Source organism: Gymnogyps californianus, chromosome 5, assembly GCF_018139145.2.
Source record: "Gymnogyps californianus isolate 813 chromosome 5, ASM1813914v2, whole genome shotgun sequence".
NCBI classification, from domain to species: Eukaryota; Metazoa; Chordata; class Aves; order Accipitriformes; family Cathartidae; genus Gymnogyps; species Gymnogyps californianus.
Window position 1 is genome coordinate 1,522,121 of NC_059475.1, and position 15,607 is coordinate 1,537,727.

Below are 15,607 nucleotides of genomic sequence, written 5' to 3' on the forward strand. Positions count from 1 at the left end.
TCCTCTCCTCTGAAAGGGCAGGAGCTGCTACAGCTACATCCTCGCAACGGTGTTTTAGCTTGTCTCTGTGTCACGTTAAGTGCTCCAGGACTCTAGAGCCAAATGAGTTTCCAACTGGAATTCATTTTACTTAAGAAAGCAGGAATAAGGCAATCAAAACAGTGTTTTCACACCGTAGTTATTATGTGTTTGGGGTCTCGTGTCTGAAATTGTCCTCTGGCTCCCCTGCAGAAAGCACATGCTGCATCTCAGAGTTTAACTGGAGCCAGCTAGGCTTGCGCTTTTAGGCGGAGCTGCCTTAATTCTGGTTAAATCTGTTTTAAAGAGAGAGCTGAGCAAATACTGTTATCGCAGGGGTAGGAGCCACCTCCCCTTGCTTAGATACTTAGTGATTAGAGTTGGGAATCACCTCAAATGTCTTTAGGGGAAGGACTTATCTCCTCCTTAACTTTAAATAACCACCATGTCACTTCTACGCGTTGACTGGGTATGTCCTTTATGGCCAAGGACAATTTGGTCAAGCCCATCAGTGGGGTCTGGTGTGGCTCGCTGCAGGGCAGACACCGATATTTTGTCAGCTGAAGAGGTCGATAAACTCTGCTGATTGTATTGGCCAGAGTCACGTTAGCTATAACGAGACCTTAGCTCACAAATAGGTGATGACAGACACTCAGATTTGGGTCTTAATATGAGCTGAATCTAAAAGAGGGTGAAATGAATCCCATTCTGGAGATCTCCTCTAGCTGGTGGGTAAAAAAGGCACAGAAACAGAGAAATGTATTTTTTTTCCTTCAATTAAAAAGGAGTTGAAGACTTTGGTTTACAAACGTGTAAATCCTGCACTGGGGTCGTGACTCCTCTCCATCGCGTGCCATCCAGATATATGGGAAGAACCAGGAACCTGGAGCACAACCCTTTTCTCTCCAGGCTGGCTGGAAACCAAGCTACCTTCAGTTTCCCTTAATACAGAAATGAAAGGGAGAGTCTCGGTTTGGCCTTACTCCCTTTAAAATCGATGGCCAAGGTATCTCTCGTTTTCAAAAGAGAATTGGGAGATATTATAATGGCTCATTTTAGACACAGTTACTGCCCTGGAGCAAAAAACCCTCCCGAGGTCCTAGTGGAAGAAGCAAGGAGACCCTATCCAAACACCGGTGAGTTCCTCTCTGTGTCTGCCTTTACCACCATTCATGGCTTGAAAAGACATTTTGAACCCAAGAAAGAGAAATTTGCATTTTCCACATTTCTTGAGAAAGAGAGAAAGTGAAAAGGGGAAGGTCGGGTTGAGCAAGGACGGAGGGACACATGGGGCAGGACTAATCTCAGCTGGCTTTAGACACCTGCAATGTCAACACATGCTTCTAAGGAAGACACCCCAGAGACAGGGGTGCTTCTGCGTGCAATAAAATGTGGATATTTGAGACGGGATGTTACATGATGTTTTACACTATAAAGACGAGCAGTGGTATTGAGAATGGCTGGTTTGGATGTTGTTAGATGTAATATGTGTGTTTGAGATATCTACACTCAGTTACATAAATACCACCCAAGGTGAAGAAGGAAATGAATGAGGATGAGGAGATGTCCAGCCAATGTGTGAGATGTTAGCAACGGGAAACAGCAGTCGCCTCCTTCCTCCTGCCCAAGGCACGTGTAGACGACTGCAGTTGGATCTCCTGAACCCATTTAAAGGTGTTAAAGCAATTTAGCATAACCCTGTCTGCAATCAACTGCTCCTTTCTACAAGGAACACGTCACACTATCGGTTTCCTTTCCTGCTTGCACAAGCACCAACCAACCATCCCGGGGATTTTTTAATTTTGAAGCACACAACGTAAAATGGCTTTTCAAAGGGAGCTTTTTTTGTCCAAAGAGGGCAGATGGGTATCACACAAACTTCAACACGGGGAAATGCTGAGTCCTGGCCATGGGGAGAAGTTGTCCCAGGCACCAGGACAGGCTGGAGAGCAGCTTGGCAGAGAAGGACGTGGAGGTTGTGGTGGCCACCGAGTTGAAGATGAGCCATCAGTATGTCCTTGCAGCAAAGACGCCCACCAGCACCCCGAGAAGAGCGTTGGCAGCAGGTCAGGGGACTTTCTGGAATGCAGCTCTGACCTGCAGCCTGAGGCAAGGGGAAGTAAAAGCTGCTTCGAGAAGGGTGATGGGAGGAGAGGAATCGTCCTGAAGAAACGGTCATCTCACTGGTGCTAGAAAACAGACAGCAAGGCTGATGGAAAGAGGGAAGTGAGAAGGGAAGAAATAGTAACACTCATTTCTCAAACAGGCAATACACATATTTTAAGGTCATCTCTAGTGGATCACACGAGCAGCAGTCATCTCTTTTCTTTTTTTTTTAAACCATGAATAAGAAGAGAGGAAGAAAAATACACCAGGTAAAATTATAGTGATACCGAACACCAAGGTGTGTGACTAGCAGATGGGTAGCAGGGGGAGGAAAAAAAAAAAAGAAGAAAACAAAGTACTGATTGAAATTCATGCACCTAATTGCAAATGTCTAGCAGAGAGCTACCTAAGTCTGAGTTCACTGTCCCGACACATGCGTGGGTGATGCATCCTACCCTTGGAGATAGGCTTTCAGAGAGCTGCGTCCATGCAAATGCTGCTTATAGGACCTGCTCTGAGACTCTACCTTCTGGGAAGCAATGGTGTAAAAACATATTCAAGCATAAATGGAAAATGACAAGTTATCTTGAAAAAAGAAAATGACAACACAATGGCAAATTGATATCTGCATTTCGATCCACTTTTTCTTTAATGTTTCCACATCTGCTCTACGGAAATATGTAGTACAAAGGAAAATTAATCTAACTGATCATTGCAAATATAAAGCAATAATTTCCTTAAATTAATCCATTACTTAGAGTTGGCATTTTTTTTTCCTCCCATGTTCCTGGAGAAAAAAAAAAAAAATCTTCCAAATTCAAGTCTGCAGCACAAATGCATTGCCTTGTGTTCCACTCCTCATTACAATGACGTTGTGTACACCAGTCGAATTGCTCGGGCTCTGCAGGCAGCATTTCTGATGCGCCTTGGGGATCCCATCCCTAAAACCTCAGAGAGAAATCTCAGTGTTTATCCCAGGCTCTTCGGGGAAGACTCACTCTGTTTTCAGGCGAGGTAATTTGTCCTGTGGGCACAGGGTAAAACTTAAATCTGCCAGCCGTGTTAGAAGATGTAACAGGGAAACCTTCCTGCTTTCGGAAAGACCAATGGAGCTTGTGTTTTAACTTCAGCCCAAGGACCAGTGAGTATCTTTCTGAGAATGACTCGAGATGCCATTGACCAGAGAGAGGGTGACATTTTAAGAGGTTTTGAGACCAATTTTTGCTGGATGGGGAAGGGCTTCCTTAACAAGCGCGTCCATCCCCTGCAGAAGCAGGAACCTCTCCGTGAAGCAATACTGACGTTACTAAGGTCCTTCCTGAAGGAAAAAATGCATAATCTTATTTCCATAACTTAATCTTAATCTAATTCCTAACTAATCTTAATTCCTAACTCAAATTTTGGATAAAAACTCCTGATATTAGCAGACCCAAGAGGCGCAAGGGAGATGATATGCAAGTATAATTCGGATTAGAAGGGGGTGGTTTTCCCTTGAAGCTACACTTACGTGAAATTGCAATCAGGTATGCTGCTTTCATCTTAATTGACCCAAACATATCACTACAGAGTCAGAAAATCACTCCAATATTGTCTGTTATCTATTTAATGCAACACTAATTAATGTGGCAAATTAAGGCATGATATTATTGTATTTACTTGTCTCTAAATAAGAACACCCGCCACCCCAACAGAGGGAAAGAAATCCTCCCAAACATGCCCACATATTGGAAAGAATTTGGATGTTCATGAGAAGACATCATTTGCAAGATCTTTTGCAAGACCCGTTCTTTCCATAATGGGCCAGCCAGAGCTTTAAGATTTAAGCTTTAAGATTTTCTTCCATATATGAACTATTGGCTATTATTTTGTCAATATATTATTTTTCAGTATATTATTTTGGATCTTCAACCTGCCCACTGAGGATAACTGCCATATTTTTTCTCCAAATAAGTGGATGCATTCATCCAGGCAACACCAAATCCTGCGTTAGCCTCAGGCACTACATATTCCTGTGAGCTGGGAGAAATTATTTAACCTCTTCCCCTTGTTTCTTTGTCTCCTCTGTGCTGGCACCAGGAGAATGGCTGGGGGAAACCACTCGAGTGTCACCGAGTTTGTCCTCTTGGGCTTCACCGGTCTGCAGGAGCTGCTCTTTGTGATTTTTTTACTCATCTACATCACCACGCTGGTGGGGAACCTGGGGATGATCGTCCTCATCAGGACCAACTCTCAGCTTCACGTGCCCATGTACTTCTTCCTCAGCCACCTCTCTTTCCTTGACATCTGCTATTCTTCATCCATCATGCCGAAGCTCCTGTCGGGCCTCCTTGCAGAGAGAAATATCATTTCTTTCAATGGCTGCATCGCACAGTTTTTCTTCTTTGCAGTATTTGGCACCACGGAAGCCATCCTTCTGGCCGTCATGGCATACGATCGCTACGTGGCCATCCGTGAGCCTCTGCACCACGTGGCTGCCATGTCCCATGGGGCCTGTGTCCAGCTGGTGGTGGGCTCCTACGCTGCCGGGAGCCTGAACGCCCTTGTGCACACCAGCGCTCTCCTCCGACTCTCTTTCTGTGGCCCAAACCTTGTCAATCATTTCTACTGTGAAATCCCACCGCTCCTGCTACTCTCGTGCTCCGACACCTGGCTCAACGAGATGGTGATGGCCGTGTGCATTGGCTTCATCATAACAACCTCCGTCTTGGCCATCGTTGTCTCCTACGCCTGCATCCTGCTCACCATCCGGAGCATCCGTTCTGCGGAGGGCAGGCACAAAGTCTTCTCCACCTGCACCTCCCACCTCATGGCTGTTGCTCTCTTCTACGGCTCTGCAGCTTTCTTGTATTTCCATCCCTTTTCCAGATACGCAGAAGATCAAGGGAAAGCAGCCTCCATTTTCTACACCGTGGTGACCCCCATGCTCAACCCTTTCATCTACAGCCTGAGGAACAAGGAGGTGAGGAGCGCCCTCGGAAGAGCTACAAACAAGCTCCTCTCCTGCATGTATTCCCACAGGTCCTGCTTGAAATAAACCGAAGCAGATATCACTTGCCACAGTGGAGTCAGCAGAAGAAATAAGGCTGACACCTGACAAAAGGGCACCGTACGTTTCTGCGTATCTGGTGAGATGTATGTGCTCTACCTCGTGTTGAACACTGCAGAGTTTGAACTACGAACTAATTCCATGTTGGGGTGCCTTCAAAAATAAATTACCTGTAATTACAGTGTCTGAAAGAAGGAAAGAATACAGCAAAGACAGACAATCCTAAAACCACTTATATTGTCAGTGAAACTTTTGGAGTAAATGAATTTATAAGCAGCTCTAGAACATGCACAGTTGATACTTTTTACCAAAGAAGATTTACTCAATGTTACAACAATATTAAATTCTGTGGCCTGAAAGAGTTGGCTCAGAGCAGAAGGGGACAAGCTAAATAAAGACTACACGTTGGAGAGGGACAGTGTCTTTCATAACTTTGTTTTCAGATTTGCTAAGTAGTTGCCTACGGTTTTGCTTTAGTACAATAAACCTGATTTATTATTTTCTCTGATTTGTCCAAGGATAGTCTTTATGGGGGGGATAGCACATCCCCACGCTTCATATATATTGCATGCAGACCACCTGTGCTGGGCATCTTGCTTTCCTGGATGGGTCTCCCCCATGGAAAGCTACCAGCCTGGAGCCACCACGCTGACGTGCTCCTTCGCCTAGAAGCAAGGTGAAGTTTTATCCCCTGTGACAAGCAGTCACTCAACTTGGTCCAGGAACAGTCTTTCAAGACGTTGTCTGAGCAGTCTCGGCTTTTCCCAGAGTGTCATCTGGCGTTGACAACACAGAAAGCCTCCGTGCTTCTGGCCATATGTTGCATTCAGACGCACCCGACTCGTTTGATGGCTCCGAGACTCGACGTTGTCCAAAACTCCCCCACCATCTCCTCTCCTCCTTGTGTCTCTCCATCCAGGCAAAGTTTATTTTCCATCCCAGCTGCAGCTTATTCATAACTTCTGCTTCCAGGTTGCAGGGGTTGAGTCATCTCGGTCCAGGAGTCATCCTATCTAATTGTAGGCTTTCACATCTGAACTAGTCACCATAGGTTCCCCTTATGGAGACAACTATGCATTAGGGGGCTTTGATTCATCTGATCTATTTTAAACATCTACACCAGGGCGGGGTGAATTTTTCTGGAAAAAGTGCATGCTTTTCTCCACTTGCTGCTTGGCAGCGCAGGCTGACGGGCTGACACAGCTACACGGCAAACGTGGATTTTGTTCAGAGCAGTCACGCTCAGGGCATAGCCTGAAGAGTCAACGTAAGCCTAAGGGGAAAGCTTCGGCTCACCATGCCCATGTTTTGGAGTCCTTCAAAAACCCCGCTCAAAAGTGAGAAGGTGAAACTAGCTTTTAACCAATGATTTATAATTTAGCTGAGCACGAATGCTCAGCATCCACAAAACACTTTCTGGAAAGAACAGAGAAGCAAAAGGGATGAAGATAGTGTCAGAGCTATGCTTTTGCTTTGATATAAAGGTTGCTCATACCAAATATTAACTTCCTGAAGAAAGGTTTATATTTTCCATGGATGGACAGGAAATAATTCCCTAGAAGATCTGATTACAGATACTGGCACCATTTTGTTCTTTTAAGAGCAATAAAAGAGAAACTTTTTTCCATAAACCTGGCTGTGACTCTCTCAGATGCCTGGATCTAACTCTCTGGGTTTTTAAACAACAGGATAATGTTAAAAGAAATTGCAGCAGCAGAGTTCCTGAATAGTTTTCCCTTCCTCCCCAAGAGCATTTGCAACACTTCTCCAAATCCTGAGCTATCTCCTAATCCTTGAATTTCTTACACCAGTTCTTTTTAATTCTCTGTCATGCCAAGAGATAAATTGCATATTCCAAGAGATACATTTTTTAATATATATATAAAATTCTTGAGATATATATAAAGAAGTGGGAAAAAACAATCAAGCTTACATTTAACTTGCTGAAACTAATTGTGTTTGTTTATCAGTGCCTGTCTCCTCCTTAAGGAGCTGTTTCCAAAGTCATCAATTCCCAAGAGAAATTTCCTGCATGACACCAAGGGCAGGGCAGCGGCAAACCCCTTGGTCTTTCATTGAAAGAAGCCTATAAACAGCAGCTTTTCTTGGTCAAGTGTCAATGCCCTTCGTGACCAGCAAATCATTCTTGCTTTTAACACCAACGTGGGGAGAAATTGGGGCTTCTTTCTCCCATAAAATTTTGGTCTAGGAGATAACAAGTCTCTGACAAACCAAAAAGGGCCCCGAGATGTGAGCAGACAGGTGAGTTTTAGCCTAAATGATGCTACAAAGAGTTGATCTGTTGCAAGGGGAGGACTTCAGGCAGGAGCCTGTTTTCACACAAAGTAGTCACCCAAGGTCAGGATGTCTCGTGCGAAACCCAGGCATTTATAAGTTGCTTTTCCAAATTTAAGGCAGCCACTAGCTGAGGCTATGAGTAAAGCCAACCGAGGTACACAGGCACTGCCAGAGGTCAGAAGCCCCTCCATCTCAGCGGATTATTTTAATCAAGATTACTGTGATTCATAATTATTGTCCAGTGGCCGGTGAGGGCAGCAGCTTGGACAAGCTGATGAAGTGGGTCTACAAAGCGTCAGTGGTCTAAGGCATGTTACCGTGCTGGCAAAAAACCCTTGCCATCCTCGAGTTCTGGGTTATCTCAGAGCTTTTGCAAGAAGCAGAGAAGAGGACTGATGGTGCATAGTATATTTGCTATACTATGAAGCTCACGGCATAGAAACACTACCTGGGTTATTTGGCAAACTTCAAATTGTTTGAGAGGGGTGTGAAAGTTCCTGACTTAATGCTGGAACAGAATATAAAAATTTGTTCGACTAAATCCAGATTTAAGGGAGGCTCATGTGTAAGTCAAGCAAGGGCACGTGTGTTGAACTTTCCTCATGCAGAAGGGTCCTTTCCAGGGGTAAATTTGGTATCTTGTTTAACGGTTCAAAAACCCTCAGTGAGCAATTTCTGCGACTATTCCTAACTCCTGTTTTAAGAAGACAAGAGCTTAATTTTATCTTTTTTTTTTTTTTTTTTTAAACTGCATTATCAGCATCTTACTCTCCCCAATTCATAACGGCACTGTAGCATTGTTGGGATTTCCACTGGTACCAACCTTTTAAAATTCTGTCCACTGTCTTTCTCAGTTCAGCAGCATCACAAGAATGATATGGATATCACTGTATTTAAAGGGGGGTTAATACTTACACTAAATCTCCTGTTTCAAACTTAATTTCAGAGTTTCATAGGAAGGAAGGGAAGAAACCAGAGTTTTATTTTAACTTGTTTGGACTCTCCTGAAGGAAATTATTTTAAAAATATCTTGATCTCTCACCAGTGCTTTCTCTCTTTCTGTCTTCTGAAATAAGGATTTCTGGGGTTTGGGTGGGTTTTTTTGGTTGGTTGGTTTTGGTTTTTGGGTTTTTTTTGTTTTTTTTTAAATGCAGACTGATTTCTAATGTCAGAATAAATTGCTGTGGTTAGCTATTTGGATCTGATAAGTAACAAACTTCTTAACTTCTTCAGGAGATAGAATAAGCCTTCCGATTTGCAAAGGGACTTTATCAAACTAAATTAGTAGTGACTAGACCAGAATAAAACCATTAGAAATAAATTAAATCACGCACTTTGTTTACTTTAAAACATGTTTCGAGACAAACACTGAATATATTGTTCAACAGTTGCTGCCTCTGAAATTTGTATTTCCTGATAAAAATAAATGCATCTTTAACATTTGTTTGTGGGGAAAACAGGAATAGGCTGAGTCTGTGTTTCTCTGCATCTCTGCTTTCCTGCAGCAACTGTGTCACGACGATGGCCAAAGGAAATCGCACACCCAGTGCTGAATTTGTTCTCTCGGGGTTCTCAGAGCAGGGGGATGTCCAGGCTGTCCTCTTCATGGTCTTCTTGGTGATCTACGTGATCACTCTGCTGGGGAATCTGGGGATGCTCGTGTTAATCAGGCTGGATGCTCAGCTTCACACCCCCATGTACTTCTTCCTGAGCAGCCTGTCCTTCCTAGACATCTGCTATTCCTCCTCAATCACCCCCCGACTGCTCTCGGATCTCCTAGCAGAAAGGAAGGTCATTTCTTACTCTGCGTGCCTCGCACAGTTTTATTTCTATGCGGTCTTTGCCACCACCGAGTGCTACCTCTTGGCTGTGATGGCGTATGACCGCTACTTGGCCATCTGCAGCCCACTGCTCTATGCCATCTCCATGTCCAGCAGAGTTTGTGCGCTGCTGGTAGCTGGCTCGTACCTCGCTGGGATTGTGAATGCCACTATCCACACGGGGTTTGCACTTCGGCTGTCCTTCTGCGGTCCCAACATCATCAACCACTTTTACTGTGAGGGGCCTCCGCTTTACGCCATCTCTTGCACCGATCCCACCATCAATGATATTATGATGTTCGTTGTGGTTGGCTTCAACCTGTTTGTCACCAACCTGACCATCCTCATCTCCTACACCTACATCCTGGCCACCATCCTGAGGATGCGCTCGGCCGCGGGCAAACACAAAGCCTTCTCCACGTGCGTGTCCCACCTGACTGCTGTGACCCTCTTCTACGGATCTGCTGCGTCCATGTACTCACGACCCAGCTCCAGGCACTCCCAGGACCTCGACAAAGTGGCCTCTGTGTTTTACACTGTGGTGACCCCCATGCTGAACCCCCTCATCTACAGCCTGAGGAACAAGGAGGTGAAGAATGCGCTGGGGAGAGTGATGGAGAGGAAATGTTAATCTGAAAAATAGTTTTCCCTGGTGCATCAGAGGAATTGAGAGGTCTTCTCAGAAACGTTTATACTTTCCATTTCTGTACTGCTATGGTATAAAAGAAGCAGTGGTCTCCTGTGAGCTACTGGGGACAAATGTATTGGGAAACCTCTGCCTTGTTCCTAAATACTGGGTCATTAGCGCCTCTTGGATTAGGCCATTCACTGACCTGTCTCAGGGATGCGTTAGCTACTTTTATTTGTGTTTACAGCCTGATATTATTTCAATTTCAAGAATTTAAGCCCTTCTGACCCTTTGTAGTTTGAGAATGCCTTACCACTGTTGTCTTGAGCAATGACAACAAATAACACCTACTGCTTTCAGCGCGACAATGATGACAGGAGCTCTCTTCATATCAAATAACGGGCACATTTCTGGTGAACACAAGACTCAGGTGATTTAGTGCTCCCAGTACGAGCAATAGACACCGGGCTTCCTAACAATAATTCACTGCAACAAGGCTTGTTAGGCCTTTTCTGCAACTTATTTTAGCTCAACTGTAGCTGTATTTTCAAATTTATTTGAGAAACTTCTGCAGTGCCTGCAACTTGCTCAAGGACCAGAGGGCTATCATCTGGCATCTCCTATGAGTAATGGTGAAATTACCCACTAGTCAGGTACCGGCTCCCTATCCTGGCATTTTGATCTTATTTTGATTATATTATTATTAACTGCTTTTGCTTAGTTTTGAGCAATTGTGTGATTTCCCCTCTAAAATAAATCATGAGATACAGGCGAACGACTAACAAACTTTAGCAACGATACTGTAGCTAACCCATAGACCAATAGGAGAGAAAAAAGTCCTGACCAGGAACAAATAGGGGTAGAAACCTTTAGAAGTGATCCCAAGCAGACCCAAGACTGGCACGGAAGAAGCTCCCACCACAACCAGTGCTCCCACCAAGCACACCACCATACCTCCTCAGCAAGGAGCTCAGCGTGCTGCTGGGTCACTGCATCATCCCACCAAGGAAGAAGGACCTCAGTCTGCAGGTGGGAATTTAACCTCAGGGATGAGGGACAGGTACTTTAATCAGAGAAACCTTGAGGAGCATTGCTCTCCATCCATCCATCCATCCATCCATCCATCCATCCATCCATCCACAATTGTCCTTAATACAGACACATGCCATCACACTGACCCTCCAACTCATTGGCTTCGGGGCCTGGACTAGCTCTGACAAGCAAGGCAGCTGTAGAAGTGCACTTTGTTGTTAACAAGGAAGAAAGTTTCTTTCTTGTTAGCTCCTGCTAATTAGTCTCTCATGGCTTGTTAAGAAGAATGAGTTGAGTTGACCAGAAGCCCGCTGAGAAGCTTTCATGGTGATTAGGAAACTTTCTTGGTAAACCCCAGAAGGTCTTGTTAAGCTGATGACTCCTGGAAGGGTGGCTGGTCCCCAAGGACCACTTCTTGCTCTGGGAAGGGGAGCAGCATCACTGGTGATGGAAATAGCTGTAACTACCTGTATGGCGAGAGCCTGGAGCTCAGGCCTGCTGGAGGGCCTGCTGGAGGGCTTTCTGTGCCAGTACAAGCTTGGTCATACGCTCTCATTCGAGAAAGAGACATCCTTGTCTTCATGATGTGTGCAGATAATGTGGTTCCTTTGGTTCTCGCCATTGGGGTGATTTGTCCCTGCCTGCTTTTGACCGCCTAGCAGAGGGAGCCGGGGAAGACCGTTGCGTTTCTCCTCACCTTAGGACCTCCTCAAGGACACCTCACACCTTGAATTTCTTGTCATTAATTGCCTTGGGATAGATTTGCTTGTGTCTTTTTTAATTCTTAAACCGCGAGGCAAGTTGAAGTGCACTACATAGATCCTCCATGTCTGACTGGTTTTCATAAACATGATTTTCCTACCATTATGAATCTGGGACTAGAGAATAAGCATGGGAATGGGTTCACCTGGCTCTCAACATCTAAAAAATTCATTGTCTGATTATGAGATAGTCAGCCAGGTCCCCTCTAAAATACGTGGGAATAAGAGGATGTTTTACCACATCCTAGGACAGATAGTTAGGATGGATGTGGTGCAACAGGAGCAGGTCTGAACATCAAAAGGATTGGTACCATGGACCCGCCGTCTATGGTATATGCATTTCAGAATAGTTTTCTCTGGATTAATTTTATTCTGGTCCGAGGATCTGAACATCTACTGGAGGTCAAACTGCATTAGGTGCCCCCCACAAGCCCATTTTCAGTTCATTTTCATCCAAAAGGAATCCAACTCACGCACCCTGACCCCAGCCTGAGATATGAATGAAAACACAGTGAGGGGAGAAGGCTAGGAGATCTTCAAATTTAAACTCTGTCCTGGTTTTGGCTGGGATAGAGTTAATTTTTTTCCTAGTAGCTGGTATAGCATTATGTTTTGGATTTAGTATTGAGAATAATGTTGATGTTTTTAGTTGTTGCTAAGTAGTGCTTATCCTACGCCAAGGATTTTTCAGCTTCTCGTGCCCAGCCAGCAAGAAGGCTGGAGGGGCACAAGAAGCTGGGAGGGGACAGAGCCAGGACAGCTGACCCAAACTGGCCAAAGGGATATTCCATACCATATGACATCATGCCTAGTATATAAACTGGGGGGAGCTGGCCGGGAGGGGTGGATCGCTGCTCGGGAACTAACTGGGCATCGATCGGCGAGTGGTGAGCAATTGCATTGTGCATCACTTGTTTTGTATATTCTAATTCTTTTTCTTCTTCTTCTTCTTCTTATCATTATTATTATTATTATTTTCTTCCTTTCTGTCCTATTAAACTGTCTTTATCTCAACCCACGAGTTTTACTTTTTTTGATTGTCTCCGCCATCCCACTGGGCGGGGGGAGTGAGCGAGCGGCTGCGTGGTGCTGAGTTGCCAGCTGGGGTTAAACCACAACGCTCTTTAAAGTGCACTCATTGTCTGAACAAAAACTAGAAAAATAGCAACACACCTTTATTGATCACAAACGGAGACAAGGAACTCTGACTTAATCACTCAACTTTTATTCTTCTAAATTTGAAGGCGATGAATCTACTTCAGACCTCCTCCCAACAGTCTTAATAATAATAATAAAAAGAGCTTTATTGTTGGGTTTTTTCCCTTTCAGTTGGACTAAAACTTTATAAAGGAAAAAAAGTTTCTTTAATAACTAAGAAACTGCTTCACCTTTTTTGCACGTTTTCCTTCAAGTGGTGCTGGAAACTTTTGCTTAAGTTGCAGGAAAAGAGCAAGATGCAGTGAAATTCCCCAGGCCAGGTCCGGGTTTTGTTGCCCTCATGTAGAAATTTGGTGCCATTTGCTCTGTCCTGAGGTGTCGAGGACATTGGCATGCACTTGACACGTATGCCATGCAACCTTCAGAAGAGTTGGACCATTCTGAAAGCTCAGAGGGAGAGCTGGGGGCATCTCCAGGGTGTTAATAGTCTACGTTCAGGCAACTGAACTCAATCCCAGATGCCTCTGCTCTTCTTGACATTGGTTCTTCCAATCTGACCCACCCTATCCACACTGGTGTGAGTGTTTCACTGGGAAAATAGTCTAGGACTATGAAAAGTATGTTCATGGGGTGCAATACAGCATTGTGAAGAAATAACTGGGACAGCTCAGGAGCAGAGGGACGTTACTGCATGACGCACGGAGCTCCACCTGAGCTACTGGTTTGGGCATAAGTAAGGAATATTTAATCCAGATAAAGCACAGGGTGAAGAAGACGTACAACAAGGCCAGCCACTGCTAAGATCCCATGTTATAGTACAGATATAAATTACATATGGGGAGAGGTGGGAAGGAGAGGAGGTCTGCACAGTGACATCTCCTGTCCATCAGGAAGCATTTCAGGATCAGAAGAGCTTATGCTCCTGTATTGCATCCTCCTCCACCTATTGTGAAAAGCAACAAATGAAAACACAAACAAGAAAAGATAGGTACGCTTCTTGCTATATGCATCTTTGGGGACGTGATCCCTGGTTTTCTTCTGTTAAGAAGCTGTCTGTCTCTTCACCAGTCTCTTCAGTGCCTCCTTCACCTCCTGGTTCCTCAGGCTGTAGATGAAGGGGTTCAGCATGGGGATCATCACTGTGTAAAACACAGAGATCATCTTGTCCCTCCCCAGGACGTAGGTGGAGCTGGGCCGGACGTAGATGAAGAGGATGGAGCCGTAGTAGAGGGTGACGGCGGTGAGGTGGGCGGCACAGGTGGAGAAGGCTTTGCGCTGCCCCTCAGCCGAGTGCATCTTCAGGACAGCAGCCAGGATGGAGGCGTAGGACGTGAGGATGAGCGCGGAGGGGAGGGTGACGTTGGAGGTCAGGATGAAATACAGGAGCGCCTGGTAGCTGTCTGTCACATCACAGGAGAGCTTCACCAGCGGGGGCAGGTCGCAGAAGAAGTCATCGATGATGTTGGCGTCGCAAAAGCTGAGGGCGAACGTGCGGCTGGTAATGAGGGTGGAGTTGGCAAAGCCGCTGAGGTAGGAGGCAGCCACCAGCCCCATGCACAGCTTCTTGGACATGGCAGCAGTGTAGAGCAGTGGGTTGGAGACAGCCGCGTACCGGTCGTAGGCCATCGCTGCCAGCAGGTAGCACTCGGTGTACGCCAAGCCACCGGAGACGAAGAACTGAGCAGCACACCCGGCAAAGGAGATGCTCTTGTCCTCAGAGACGCAGTTCAGCAGGATCTTGGGGGTGTAGACGGAGGAATACCAGAGATCCAGGAAGGACAAGTTCCCAATGAAGAAGTACATTGGGGTGTGGAGCCGTGAGCTATGGCGTATCACCACGATGAGGGTGATGTTGCCCATGAGGGTGGTGACGTAGGCTAAGGTGAACATCATGAACAAGAGAAGCTGCAGCTTCGGGTCAGTGGTGAACCCCAGGAGGATGAAGCTGGTGACCGAACTGTGGTTCCTCTCTTCCATGGACAGGGGAAAGGGACTGACCTGGACACACGGCTCACGGTGGCTATTTGGTATTTTCAGTGCAGGGTCTGGGGACACTGGCTAAGAGAAGAGCTTCCATGTTGCTGGTGTTGCTCTCTGTACCAAAATGCGGCTACACACACGCACGCGCGCGCGCACACACACACACACACACACGACAAAAGCAGAGTAAATTGTGTACTGAGAAGGGCTGCACTGGCATGGTTTTGGTTGTGCTATTTTATGTCAAATAATGGTTTGGCGTTTGCCTCACTTCGCATATCACTTTGAAAGCTGCATTTGCCGTGAACACGCGTACATACACACACTGTGCGTGGTGCTATGCATACGGGTATGCACACCAGCAGTTTCTATATATTGCATATAATGCATTAAATTCTTAATAAAATATATACAGGAAACAGGATATGAAAATGTGCGTGGGTATATACACGTACGTATGTATACATGTGTCTCTCTAGGTATTTGCTGACCCTGCATTCCCTGACTTTTGTGAATGTGAAATCTCAGCCTCAGTGTTGCATTAAATTACTCGTACATTGAGACTCCTTAATTTGAAGTACGTAAGGAGAAACTGGAGATACACGTTGAAGACAAATGCATGCAGATTTGCCATCTGATACAAACCAGCACAGTTTCATTAGATCCATTTTCATGAGTCATACCAGTAAAAGCACTGTCTCATTACGTTTTGTTTTGCATGAGCAAAGACTGAATGGCTGGATGTACACCCTAAAAGTCA

General features: G+C 45.3%; 2 protein-coding genes across 2 annotated transcripts; one reads left to right on the forward strand and one right to left on the reverse strand.

The window, feature by feature from the left end:
- Positions 1-4,204: 4,204 nt before the first annotated feature.
- Positions 4,205-9,919, forward strand: LOC127017385 (olfactory receptor 1030-like). The gene is made up of 2 exons (XM_050898411.1): positions 4,205-4,259; positions 9,045-9,919. The coding sequence occupies exons 1-2, from the start codon at positions 4,205-4,207 to the stop codon at positions 9,917-9,919; spliced, it is 930 nt and encodes a 309-aa protein (XP_050754368.1).
- A 3,989-nt stretch (positions 9,920-13,908) lies between these two features.
- On the reverse strand, positions 13,909-14,844 carry LOC127017388 (olfactory receptor 1013-like). The gene has a single exon (XM_050898417.1). It carries the CDS (start codon positions 14,842-14,844, stop codon positions 13,909-13,911), a length of 936 nt encoding a protein of 311 aa, XP_050754374.1.
- Positions 14,845-15,607: the final 763 nt, after the last annotated feature.